At 51.2% G+C, this 13,363-nt stretch overlaps 1 protein-coding gene across 6 annotated transcripts; it reads right to left on the bottom strand.

Moving 5' to 3' along the window:
* Nucleotides 1-817: 817 nt before the first annotated feature.
* On the bottom strand, nucleotides 818-13,258 carry TAF6L (TATA-box binding protein associated factor 6 like). 6 transcript variants are annotated; one of them, XM_088151094.1, is made up of 12 exons: nucleotides 13,128-13,256; nucleotides 12,531-12,578; nucleotides 10,635-10,818; nucleotides 9,760-9,846; nucleotides 8,217-8,367; nucleotides 7,036-7,086; nucleotides 6,169-6,263; nucleotides 5,866-5,940; nucleotides 4,125-4,345; nucleotides 3,201-3,333; nucleotides 2,993-3,121; nucleotides 818-2,315 (listed from the first exon to the last, which is right to left on the bottom strand). In XM_088151094.1, exons 3-12 carry the CDS (start codon nucleotides 10,779-10,781, stop codon nucleotides 1,521-1,523), a joined length of 1,884 nt encoding a protein of 627 aa, XP_088007220.1. In that variant the 5' UTR covers nucleotides 10,782-10,818; nucleotides 12,531-12,578; nucleotides 13,128-13,256; the 3' UTR covers nucleotides 818-1,520. The 6 variants fall into 6 exon arrangements, with proteins under 6 accessions (XP_088007220.1, XP_088007223.1, XP_088007221.1 ...); XM_088151097.1 differs by having other exon boundaries at nucleotides 12,485-12,578; XM_088151095.1 differs by lacking the exon at nucleotides 12,531-12,578 and having other exon boundaries at nucleotides 13,128-13,258.
* Nucleotides 13,259-13,363: the final 105 nt, after the last annotated feature.

The raw sequence follows: 13,363 nt of genomic DNA on the forward strand, positions 1-13,363 counted from the left end.
GGTGCCCGGGCGGGCCGGGCCGCCCCGCCGCGTCGGCCGCGCTCCGGCCCCGAGGCGCGCCGGGCTGCGTCCCTCCGCCGCCCAGACGGGCAGCGCCCGGCGGACCCCGGGAGCGCGGGCATCGGAGGGCTCCGGCCCAGGCGCAGCCCCTTGGGGCGAGGAATCGGGTCGCGCCTGGCGCGCCCCCGACTTCTGGCTTCGCAGACCCTGCGACGGCACCCGGGGGCGCGGCTTCGCCCGAGGGGCCAACGCAGCGAGCGGCGCTTCGCAGCCTCCGCCTTGGAGCTTCTTCGCAGGGCCCGCCCGGCTGCGCCCTCCCCAGGCACGACGGGCCGGGGTCGGTGGTGGGTGGGGGGAGACGGCCGGGTGGAAAGGGGGCCACGCCCACCGCTGGGCAACTGGAGGCAGGGGGCAGGCTGCTGCGTAAAAAAGGGGGGGGGGGGCTGCCCGTCTCGCAGAAGGGACTGAAAATTGAACCGCCGAGAAACGACCGGGGAGGAACCCGCCAACTACCCCAACTGCGTTTTAGCCCAGCGGGCAGCGAGCGACCGCAACGTATGAACATCCCCCGCGAACCCCGTTCTTCCGACTGGCCCCGAATTCCCGGTCAGCAGAGCGGCTCCCGCGATCAGGCAACAGAGGCCGGGAAGGAGAAACCCCCCGCACGCCCAGCCCCTTTCTGGCCAGCAGGAAGTTTGATTTCTTTCTTTCTCTCTTTTACAAAAGCATATTCTGCGCTCGTTGAGGAAAAGATTTTTTTTTTTCGGCTGGGGGGAACCATTTTCAAACGATCCCCACAATTTATTTACTGCATTTTCCAAAAGTACCAAGGATTTGCCTCCCCCCCCACTCCTCCTCCCCCCTCCCTGCAAAAACCCTTCAGAGCCATTATTTCCCCAAGGCTGGCTGGGGAATTCTGGGAGCCGAAGTCCACACATCTTAAAGCAGTCAAGGTCGAGAAACGCTGCTTCAAAGTGCTCCGAAAGTCAATTGTGCTTGGCGACAGGTTCCCAGCAGCGACACCCCCCCATTTCCTGTCCCTGAAGAAAACACGAAGCCAGCTCTCCTGCTTTCCCTTCTTCTTTCTGCCCCACAGCAATCCAAAGCGAAGCCTCCCCCTTCTCCAAGCCTCCAGCAAAAGTCTCGCTCACCCTCTGCAGGTTGGGCTCCTGTTCCGACCTCATTGTTCCCACGAGATCCGCCTCTCCTGTTCCAAACGGGAACTGGCGGGGCTCGATTCAGTTACTAAACTGAGAAGACTCCAGAAAAGAACTTGCCCAGGGAATTCAAAACAGCTTGCTAGGATCTATTACGCCCTCCCTCCAAGTTTTTAAAGAGTTTTGGTTATCCCAAATGGGTGGCCCCCGATTTCCACTGAACAGACCACCAGGGGCCCTTCCAAAGGAGGGTGTGCTGCAGCTCCTTGGACAGAAGTGGCCACGGGGTGGGTGTGGAGTCTGATGTGGGGTGCCAGACAGCCCCAAGCGGTTGGACACGCTTGCTGCGGAAAGGCCCGTCCCTCAGAGGGGCAGGTAGAGGGAATACTCGGAGTGGGCCCACTTCTTCACAGGCTTGCTGGTCCTGCCAATCATGGGCAGCTTCTGGGCGTAGCGCGAGACGTGCGTGGGGCCATGGTGCTGCAGGAAACAGGTCTGGAAGAGGCGCCCTTGGCACCGGCGCTCCACCTGCCGTCCCGCAATCACGAAACTGAAGTGCGGTGCCCCCTGGAGGGAAAAGCGGCACTTCTGGAAGACGTCGCGGGCGACGGGCCGGTGGCTCTGCTGGCGCAAGGCGCTGCGGGAGCGGGCCAGGCTGGCGGAACGGTGCAAGGCGGGCCGGCTGCCCGAAAAGTCCCCGCGGGGGCTCTCTTCTTCCCGGGGGCTGACGGTGGCGTTGGCGGTCAGCTGGGGCATCTTGCGCACGGCGTCCCCGGTCCCAAAGGCCGGCTGCTCCTTCTTGGCATCTGTCGTCTTGGGAGGGCTGGCTGGCATCGGCCCTGCTGGGCACAGCCCCGAACCAGTGCCGAAGCGGGTGGCCAGGCTGTCCCCAAAGAAGTAGTAGAGCTCCTGGTAAATCTCATTCAGCGAGACAGCTGGGGGGCTGGCAGGGATGCCGACGCCCGCCTGGGGGCCCCCGCTGCCCAGCTGCAGCAGGTGGCTGGCGATGCCGAAGCCGAACTCCACCTGAGGGTCTTGGAGGGGGCTGAGCCAAGGGACGCTGTCCCGCGGGCGCCCCTCAGGGCCAGCAGCACCCTCTGCCTGGACTGGCACCGAAATGGACTGGGCTTTCATCTTCAGGAGGCGCTCTACTGCCACCTGCAGGGAGGGAGGAGAAGCCCAACAGAGAGCTGGTCAGCACATGCTGCTCGCCTGGGGCGATCCAGGCAGTTTTCCAGATGACCAGGCAGAAATGTCCCCTCACGCTGCAGGGATGCCTCTGCACAGAGGCCTTTGTGATCAACTGGGCTAGAAACTGGGCATATCCCAGGATCTGGATGAACAGGAATTAAAACAAAAACATACAGCAAAGCCCTCCCAGCAGGAAGTTACACCTGGTGCTCTTTGGCAGCTCCAGCAGTCCTCCTGTCACCCCGCTTTCAGAGGCGCCCCCAAAGGGAGGGGCGCTGAGCAGCAATTATGGGAACAGAAATTCATCACGTCTGGAAGCTGTGGAAGTGTGGCAACCTTTCCAAGAGATCACAGGGCCACGGGCCAGTAAATTAATTGTTTGGGACAATGTTACATGATGTTATGGATTTCAGCCTCCTGGCCTGAATGTTCACAGCATTCCATGCCAAGCCACAAGCTGGCTTTGGCGAGATTCTGGCCATCTTACAACCCGCAATAAAAGAAAGAATGTTTGGATTCCACCGATGGCTCCTAGACAGCCCTGCCAGTCCTGACCCGCAGACGTCTGATTAAATGCTGCAGCTCTCGGCCGCTTAGAAGTAAATCACTGTGGCCGGAGTCCCCACCATGCCCGAGAGACTCACCAGAATGGCCCCGTACACCTTGTGTCCATCCGCCTTCACCTGTGCATTGGACACCGAGTAATCGTCCAGCACCGCCTGCAGGTTGGACCAATAGGTCGAGAGGTGGGGATACAGGACCCGCTGCACTGCCTGAGATGGAGAGGTCTGTAAGAGATCTGCCCACGCCGGGGGGCAGCCCAAGACAACAGCGGGGCCCGCCACGACTTACCTCCCATCCCAAGGCGTGCAGCCCCACCACGGCCCCATAGTGTGAGCAGAGGGGGCGGACGGGGTCAGCCAACACCTTCTGTAGCGTGAGCAGGATCTGATGGTACAGGCCGCTCATCAGGTCACCATGGGTCCTGAGGAAGGAGAAGGAAAATCCAAGTGACTTCACGGGTTGCACCAAACCACCCCTGGCTTAATCATGGCTGAAGAAATCTCCATTGGTTTGTTGGCACAAAGCCTTAAACCAGTGTTTCTCAACCTTGGCCACTTGAAGATGGGTGGACTTCAACTCCCAGAATTCTGGGAGCTGAAGTCCACCCATCTTCAAGTGGCCAAGGTTGAGAAACACTGCTGTAGATTCTTCACTCCAATTCCAGCCTTTCCCAGGGTTAGAAGTTGAAGTCCACCCAAGTTGCCAAGGTTGAGAAACTCTACCTTAAACGATAAACTGTTAGAAACCCCAGTGGCTGGATTCACACCACACCCACATCATAGCATTTGTCACTGGCTGAATTACCCAGCTTGGGCCACCCTAAGTTGTGAGATATTGAATGAAAGGCCACCTTGAAATTAAGGCTCAGCGTCATGTGTGACCCCAGCCTTAATCTTTATACCAGTCTGTGGTCCCCCACAGCTTCGGCATGGCCCAAGAAATCCCCCCAAAGTGGGAGGATAATTAAATTCATATTTTGCTTGCTAAAATTCACTTTAATTTGATTGGATTTTATTCCAGTTTTGATTTTAGTTCTCCTCCGGACCCCCTCTCCTCCTGTGAGTTTTGGCCAGCTCTTCCCAGCATGGGGCTCCGAGGCAGGGACCCCTGGCCACCAAATCAGGCTCCTTTTTGTCCCTAAGGACCAGGGGTAGGTGAGACACCAAGGGCCCATGGTCTTGGAGGAGGAGGAGGAGGAGGAGGAGACATTACCAGAAGATCTGGCCCAAGAGCAGGGCCGCGTAGTCGCGCAGGGTCCAGTGATCGTTTAGAGGGTTGATGGAGGCTGCCAGGGGTTCAAGGACACAGTACATGACGCTGGCAATGAGGCTTTTGACGTAGGACCCCAGGCACAAGTAGGGGTTCTGGATGAGGCTCTTAGCCACGTGCAACAAGCGGTTCAGCTGCTCCAGGTCGTGGCTCACCGATTTGACCTGCAAAGGAGGCCAGAGGGCAAATATGTCACCCAAGGCCCCCACCAGCCTTCTTAAAGTGGTCCTTCCTGCTAGGTTGGGCCAAAGACAACCGCCTAAAAGCAGTAGGCAGGGTGCCCACTTCCAGGCAGGTCAGGTTCACAGGCTGGGTGACCCTTCATGCCACAATGTGGCTGGTCTTCTTTCTGGCTAAAGGCACTGGGTGAACCCATCCAACAGTGGTTTAGTTGATAAACCACGGTAAAACTTTGGCTTTACACTCAAGCACAGGATCCTTATCTTCCCCCTTCAGTCAGTGCGGTTCCCCAAGGTGTTTGAGACACAAAGAATCCTTATTGGTGGTATCTTTGTGAAGTAAAAAATTAAGGTTTTCCTGGGTGCAAATTCCCACAGCGGACAACTAAATGTTTCTAGGAAGCCTACAGACAGAACGTGAGCACAACATTTGGCAAAACTAGGTTAGATTATGTCTGGTGACAAATATTTAGTACAATTTTAAGAAGATTTATCTTAAAAGATGGACCATTATAAAAACAAAGACATTTAAAAAATCTAAAATACTAATTTACTAAATTACTAGAACTCTTAAACAAAGCAATAAAGCAAGAACGTATTTGACTTTTAATTCAACGCTAATTAAAATGTTAAGCAACTGAAGCGTTAGTTCTAGGAAGATGGAATAAATACACGAATATGCTGTGTTAACAATCACTGACTGTTATTTAACGTGACAAAATCATAAAACGATGCTTTGGAATTCTGCCCTGTAGGACTGCGAGGGATAGGGAGACTGAACTATCCTGCAAGGGTGATCAAGAGGAATTTAGCTCTTCTCCTGGGTGCCATCTCTGAGGGGTGTTGTAGGAGGGGAAGAGTAAGAACAGCATCAGTTCTCCTGTATTGGGTTGTTGAAAGGGGTATAATCAAATCTTTACACCAATTTAAATAAAAGGGCAACAAAGAAAGAGGCTGTGTCCGATTGATTGCCTCCAAGGGACATGGGCATAAATTATCTTCCAGAACAGTTGACCCTGACACTAGCTAGTGTAAAAGATCTTCTGTGAGTTGGGCACAAAATAATCAAATAACCTGGTAAGTGATTTGGCTGCTGCAGAGGCCCTAAGTTACAGATTGGTGAAAAAAAGCAGTTTATAAAGGGTTCATTTAGCTGCCATGGCCAATTAACTTTCTCGTTTCCCACAAACGGTCTCTTTTCCATTTGAAGGCCATCTAAGAAAGCAGCCACCGCTCCAACCTTATGGAAATGGGTCATTTCTACTGGCATCCTACAATTTTCTATAAAACAGAATGTTAAATGTGGCTAAATTCAACTTCCCAAGAGTCCCACTAAAAAAAAATTAAAAAAAAAATAAAAATTCTGCCCCTCATTGGTGCAAAGATAAACTCAAAGCGTGCAGGTGGCACTAACTAGAATTGTGAACGATCTTCGTCAGGAATGGGGAAGAGGGAGCAGTGTACAAAAAGCGATGCAGGGCTCGGGCCACGCCCCGTCCACTCACCCCACTCACGATGTAGACAAAGTAAGGCAGGAGTGCCGCAATCTTCGAATTGGTCTGTAAGTCCTGGAGGGCAACCTAGGCAGGGAGGGTGGAGAACGTTTCAACTCTTTGGCGTTGGCCAACCCTCCTCTCAGAACTCAGAGAATGTGTCATGGGTGGGCTCACAAAATGGCTGCCATGTAGTGGGAGGATCAGTCACAGGGACCCATCTGAGGGTTCTTGCAGGCCTGCAGTCTGCAAATCCCTTCTTTTTCCTCCCAGTCCTGCCCTTTCATATCAGCTGAGCCTCTTCCCCTCACTCACCTTCATCAGCTGAGGGTCATCCCCCAGCACAGCTCGAGTCACATGCTGGTAATACTTCAACAGGTCATCTGTCAGCACCGAGACGGCACTGGGCACTGAAATGAAGGAACCCAAAAAAGCAGCCGATAAAGTAGAGTGGGAAACCAACAGCTTCTACCAGTTGCTGAATTACAGTTCCCAGGATCCCCCATCACTTCACAGGTGGAGCTGGTGAGAAGCATTAAGGCCCAGATTCTCCACTCACGCAATAAAGCATTGCTCACTGCATGCCTGAAATATCCCAGTTTGATATATCTTGGCCAATAATGAGTGGCTGGAGTCACACAATACACTGACGCAGGTTAACAAAGTTAACAGATCACAATCGTTGTGTTCAGACTTACTCTCCCCAGAATAACGTGATGGCCTGTTTCATACAACCCGCAAAGAGAATGGCTGGGGGAGGCTGGGGGATGTTAAGCAACAATCCATCCTTTGTGTTTCGCCTTTGTATCCTGAAGCAGAGATTTTGAATGGAGGCAACTAGTGAACTGATTACACTAGCTGGTTTGGAAGCCAATGAGACATAGACCCAGGCAGCTGCAAGGCAGCTCTTCCCAAGGCTTGTACCCGTTTGCAGAGCTGGGTTGGCGACTGCCAAATAAAGACTCTCCCTGGAACCACCAGGAGGTTCCGCCAGCTTTTATCACTCGTAGACAATTGTAAAAAAAAAAGGAAGACAATTTGTAAAAAGAAGACAATTGCCCTTCTCTTGGTCATCACCACAATTGCCTGCTTGCTGTGCTGTTGTGGTTTCAAAGTGTTAAAAATGCAGAGTAAAACATATTTTCAATGCATGTGTATAAACGTGTGTTTAGCAGTTCTTACCGGACCCTTGGGCCTCAAGGTTGCCTTTCCCGTCCAAGTAAGAGACGTGAACTAGAACAGAAGAGAGAATCAGTGAAGATGCCGCACAAGTATTTTTTGGATTCAGCTTCCCTGGAACAGCAATTCATAAGGAAAGACATACAGCTGTGGGACTCTTGCTCAATCTCCAGAGCACTGTTGTTCTAAGGTAGGCTGAGCAAAATTATAAGACTGCTAGAACAGCATTTCTCAACCTTGGGGGCTTTAAGATGTGTGGACTTCAACTCCCAGAATTCCCCAGCCAGCCATGCTGGCTGGGGAATTCTGGGAGTTGAAGTCCACACATCTTAAAGTCCCCAAGGTTGAGAAATGCTGATCTAGGATGCAGGACAAGGAAGAATCGAAGTTGCAGGAAGGCAGGTTCTCACTGAAAGTTACTATAAACCTCCTGACAGTAAGAGAGGGTGGTTTAATCCCTTTTCTTAGATGCATTCAGACAGGATGCTTTAATTTGGAATCCTGCGCCCAGCCAGGGATCGGAATCTATGGCCAACTAACCCCTTCCCACCCTATAGCATTACGACCTTCAGAATAAGGATCTGCTGCCCCTTTGCATGGACACAAGTGTTCCCTTATCCCACACTGCACCTGGACTCTCCGTCTTTTGATTCGGAGCACAAAAGGACAATCTAAATATTGTATTAAATCACTTTCAAGGGCACGTGCTAAACATTTTGGGGCTTTAAGTGTTTTTGTTGAAGATCTAATTGAGGGAGCCTCTATTGTTCCCACTGCACTCGGACAGGGAAGCAGGATCAAAATCACAGGGTACAAGCCACAGGGAGCTCACCATTTATACTATTATTGTTCGTTTTATTTACGAATAATTCTTTGTCTTAAGGAAGCCTAAAGCAGCAGGCACCACAATATCAGTAAAAAATAGCAACACTAAAAGTACAGAGTTTTAGCTCGGTGAGTTACGACAATGTTAACAAACACTCTCCAGCAACCCAGACATTTTTTTTAACCTTTTGTTCCTGGGCCCACGCTGTTGAACCTTTAAAGCGCGATCTAAAGTAGACAAAGGGGTGGCCAAGCCATGCCTCCCCCAGGGAGACCGTTCTGGAATCAGGAAGTGACCTGTGGGGGACAACCTTGTGGCATCTTGGTCTTCATATCTCAGCCCCTTCTCCCAGGCCTACCTCTCACCGCCGTCTCCGTGCAGCCCTTGGGGATGTCAGTTGCCAGAGCGAGTTCCACCAGGTTGACTTCACGATCTTCTTGGAAGTATAGCTCTCCTTCCTTAATGGCCCGGAAGGGGAGAGCGTCCGGAGAGCCATGGCCACACACCACCTGCAACCATAACACACTCAGCTTTGCTCCAAGCGGCTGTTCGTTGGCCTGATGTCGATGGAAGCTTCCTGCCTGTATACAGTATGTTTCTCTGGGTTTCTAAATGATCAACTAACAGTTTAATGCAGCGTTTCTCAACTTGGCAACTTTAAGACGTGTGGACTTCAACTCCCAGAAGTCCCCAGCCAGCCACGCTGGCTGGGGACTTCTGGGAGTTGAAGTCCACACGTCTTAAAGTTGCCAAGTTGAGAAACACTGGTTTAACATTTCTGAAGCTTTTTTTAATAAAGATTGACTGTGCAGGGCAAATCTTTTGCAGTCCCCATATCAACGTTTTACAGCTTTTCACAAAGGCGCGCAGAGTCTCTTCCCAGCTTCACGATTCCTTTTATATAAGCCTTGTGAAAAGAATGGAAGCTTTATTCCAAAATTAAAGTGAAATTAAAGTGAAAAGGCATTTTTGTAAAGCTTCCGCATTGTCTTAATAGGTTACGCAGTTGCCAGCCCTATAAGGTCGACCAGATTAAGAAACCAATGCCATGTGGGTCTAGAACTACTTTTGGGGGGAACAGCTAAAGTAACAGAATCTTGCAAGCCTGAATGCGCTTCCCTCCTCCCACACTTTATCTTCGTGTGAACTAAGAAGGGGTTTGTCTGACGTATTTTGTCAAGTTAGTTTCTTGGAAGTCAGTCTCCTGCTTTCTAGGCCAGCACCTTAACTGCTATACCATACTGGCTCTCTCTTAACTAAAGTGATTAGAAATGGACTGATTTCTTCACCTTACAAGATATCATGTGGAACCTGTCAAGAATGTCCTTTATCTTCTTTTATATTTAACTTAGTTTGGGAACACTGGACACCAAAGTTAGCTGATGTTAGATCAGTTGCTAGTTCCAAGCCATCTTCATCAACAATATTTTTCTAGAACTTGACAAATTACAAAAGGGTTACGGCCATATTTTTTGCCTTTTTACCAGATTCATGGGCTGCATCACCCCAAATCGTTAGAGAGATGTCAGCTTTCTAGGGTAGCACAATTCTCTTTTTGAAATAGCATCAAAGATCAGTCAGTCCAGAAGGAGAGTTCGGGAGAGGGTTGCATCTGAACCAATGCTGCCTTGAAGATCCAACAGATTTGCTCTCCATCCTGGAGCTGTCAAAACTTTCCTCATGCTCTTTAAGCAGTGAGGCTAATTAACGAATCTATAGCCAGGGCTCAGAGGCCAACTGACTGGGACAAGGGCTGTCCAGACCAAAGCTGCTGGCTCTAACAAGCTCTCCTAAACCAGAGTCCAACATGGTCCCTCTAGCCCAAAATTGCCACACAAGGGAGAAAGGAATTTGCTCTCGGCACGGAAAAGCTCCCTCCTGCTCCCCAGGACCCAGCTCACTTCCACGTTGCTCCAGCGCAGTGCCCGGTTGAAGTCTTCCACCGTCAGCTTCCGCCGTTTGGTGTGTTTCATGAACTGGGAACTGTTCTAAACCGAGGGAAGAAGGAACGGGATGTAAACAGGACCTTCCGCTGAACCCCTCCTTGGACTCAGCATCGCATGTTCCCCCTTCGTGATCTAATCGCCTCCAGATGTGCTGGGGGGATCATTCCCAGGATTCCCAGCAATCAGGAAGGCGCTGGGTGGGTGAGAGATGCTCCACAGCTAGGATATTCCTGACCCCAGAGGTGTGGCATTTCCCCTTTCTTGCTGGCTTTTAGGAAAAGCAATGGCTGGGTGCATAAAACACACTAAACTCAGGTTAACAAAACACAGTTGTGGTGTTGACAGCATGCTACACCAAAATCAGTAAACCATATTACCGCTTAATGTGATGGCCTGGTTCCCACAATGTGCTGAACCACACACTACCAACCCCATTTTAGGCTAGGCTAGGCTAGCATGTTGTGCACATTCAGGCAAGATGGCATGTTCTTCTCTCTGCCACAAGCCAGGGGGTCAAACTACAGGAAGGACATGGCGATGGGGAGAGAGACATCTTTTAATAACGTCATGATCCTTGAAACAGTGCATGGAAAGGTTTGAAATAAACACACTTTCTGCATAATGTTGAATGGGCCCCCATTATACTATAGAACCTTTTTGGGGCATTTCAGTCTTGAGTTTTTAATGCTATTCCTGGCTGAACGTTCCGTTTTAAATTGAAGGAAAGGGGGCACGCCCCCCCCGATTATGCTGAATCCAAACAAACCGGGGTTCTGCTGACAAAAGAGGTTTCTTTATTTCCCCACATCCTAGGACCGTGCCCCTCCCACCTGGGTTGCTTCTCGCAGACGGTAGCAGACGTCTTCCGCCAGCAGAGCAGCGACTTCGTCGGTCAGCTCCACGCCCGTGCTTTCGGCCATCAGCCGCACCGACTCCCGTGGAATCTCCACAAAGCGCCGTTCCTCCCGTTCAGACATGGTGTCAGCGCTGGCATGCGGGAGGGTAGCCCCACAGCTGTCACACAGAACAGATGCAGAAGACCACTTAAAAGGGTCCCATAATCACTTGGTGGGAGAGATCGGCTGGTCATGCAGTCTAATTCTCACATTCGTGCAGAAGATGCAGAGTTCTCCTTCCCATCTATGCTGCCCAGACATTGAGAGTCAGATGGCATGCAAGTTTAAATAACAACAAAAACAGGTTATGGAAACTGAGACCCACATACTCAGAGACTACCATCTAGATGAGTCTTTTTCAAACTTGGCAACTTGAAGAGGTGTGGACTTCAACTCCCAGAATTCCCCAGCCAGCCTGTTGAGGTCCACTCACCTTAAAGTTGCCAAGTTTGAAAAACTCTCACCGAGATCGACTAATTGCCTGACTGAATACTATAGAAAGACATAATAGAAAGAAATTCATCTTTTATCTGCTTGTTTGGAAATGGTCCACCACTAGGACAACTCCCTGTAAGAATACACAGCAATCAGTCCTTTTCTTTTCACATTACGGCTGAAGGTCTGTCTTTGCTACCTTCTTACAGGCCGTAAGGGGATCAGGGGCTTCCATAGTAGGTCAGAAATCGGCTTTGTCAGAGAGCCAGTTTGGTGCAGCGGGGAAGGTGATGGAATGGTCATTTTAGGGTTAATTTGAAGACAGAACATCGTGTATGGTCCCAGAACTGTCCTTCACTACTTGCTGAGCAGATATTGAAGCTACAAACTGTGTTCAATTTTGCGTGTTGTGCCCAGTATCAGCTAGAGAGAGAAGTGCAAGCACTCGGAGAATGGGGTGCAGCGGGAGGCGCTTGTAACTGAGATAAGGCACTGGCTAGCTTGAAAGATTGAAGGCAAAAAGAGAAGGGGATGGCAGAGGATGAGATGGCTAGATAGCATCACCGAAGCAATGAGTGTGAAACTGAGCAAACTCCGGGAGGCAGTGAAGGACAGGAAGGCCTGGCGCGATGCGGTTCATGGGGTCACGAAGAGTCGGACACGACTTAGCGACTGAACAACAACTGGCTAGCTCAGCTATATTTCCCTTAGCAACAACCAGTGCCCACCCTCTGGGAGTGAGTACCCACCTTCTCAGGAGTCTTTTGACTGGGTATACCAATAAACTTGCATTAACCTATGATGTAATGCTTTTCTGATTGCAGCCGTTTAAAAACTCAGTGATTTGCATGGAGCATTGTGCTTGATCTGGAAAACTTTCCCAAGCGCCCTTTCTTCCGCAGCTTAAAGCCATTAAAGAGATTTGGGCCACACGTGATTCATCGGGCATGGCACGCCAGGTCCACAAACCCATTACGTTTCCTGGGGCAACAAAAGCACCAGGCTAGAAACCAGGAGACGGTGAGTTCTAGATCTCCCTCAGGCACGAGAGCCAACCGGGTGACTTCGGGCCCGTCCCGCTCTCTCAGCCCAGTCCACCTCGCAGGGCTGTGGTGGCGGTAGGGAAAAGAGGAGGAAAGAGTGTTCGGTGTGTTTGCCACATCGTCAAAAGGTGGGATAAAAATATAATCCTCATTATCACGCACCAATGACAGCTGGTTAAGAAAACAAGCCCTTGGCACATCAGTCTAGCAAGCGTTTGGACGAGCGCTTTTAAGAAGAAGAATGCACCCTTGTTCCTTTACTCCATGGCCCCTCTGGCTGGGTGTTTGTGGGGTTTTTAATACAACCTGAACTCTCACACGTGGGGCCGGTCCCTCTCTCAGCCCAACCCACCTTGCAGGGCTGTTATGGGGAGAAGAGGAGGAGGCAGGAGCATTTCAGCTGAAGAAAGATAAAAAAGGCAGGGTAAAAATATAACAACGACAACAGCAACTCGCTTCTCAGCTGCAGCAGCAACAATAACACACTTCCCTCTCAGCTGCAATATCTCAGTTAGTTTTAAAGGGGCACTTTCTACACCCCTGGTTCCCCCAGTAGCACCGCTCAGATCTGGGAGCCAAAGAGTCCTGCCTGCCAATAAAATTTAAAAAATAATAATTAAAAAATGGAAGAGAAGGAGAGGAAGAACGAACGAACGAACTTCGGGCTTATGAGTGTGCGCGTGCTGGAGAGATTTTAAAATCCCTGAAATGCAATTGTTTCTCAACCTTGGGCGCTGGAAGAGGGGTGGACTTCAACTCCCAGAATTCCCCAGCCAGCGTTGCTGGCTGGGGAATTCTGGGAGTTGAAGTCCACCCTTCTTCCAGCGCCCAAGGTTGAGAAACGCTGAATTAGGCGACCCTTGGAGGGGGAATGAAATCATGGCGGGAAGCGAGCAAAAGGAACAGGCAGCAGTTTTTGGGGAGGGGAGAGGAAAGGGACCCCACTCACCCCGCCCTCGTTTCAACTCCTCCGCCTCGCCCGCGTCGCTACGGAAGCAGCAGCCATGGCAGCGGAGCCGGGACGGGCCGCTCATCGCCGTGCTCCTATTGGCTACGTCGCGGGCGCGTCGCACAGCCACGTGACCAGGTGAGGGCAGAAGCCGTTTGCGCCAGGAGGCGATCACGTGATCGTCCCTTAAAGGGGCAGCCTGCTCCCGGCCCCTCTGCGTCGAATAGGTACGTGGC

The sequence above is a fragment of the Python bivittatus genome, unplaced genomic scaffold (genome assembly GCF_059951505.1).
Source record: "Python bivittatus isolate LINGU-HERP-01145 unplaced genomic scaffold, Pbiv_v1 ctg000660_np1212, whole genome shotgun sequence".
Taxonomy (NCBI): domain Eukaryota; kingdom Metazoa; phylum Chordata; class Lepidosauria; order Squamata; family Pythonidae; genus Python; species Python bivittatus.

Coding starts and splice junctions, on each gene's coding strand:
- TAF6L (XM_025176945.2), bottom strand. CDS start 12,378: ATGTGCCAAGGGCTTGTTTTCTTAACCAGCTGTCATTG. Junction 9,847..10,634: donor GTCTGCGAGAAGCAACCCAG/GTGGGAGGGGCA, acceptor CCCTCGGTTTAG/AACAGTTCCCAGTTCATGAA. Junction 3,334..4,124: donor CTCTTGGGCCAGATCTTCTG/GTAATGTCTCCT, acceptor CTCCTTCCTCAG/GACCCATGGTGACCTGATGA.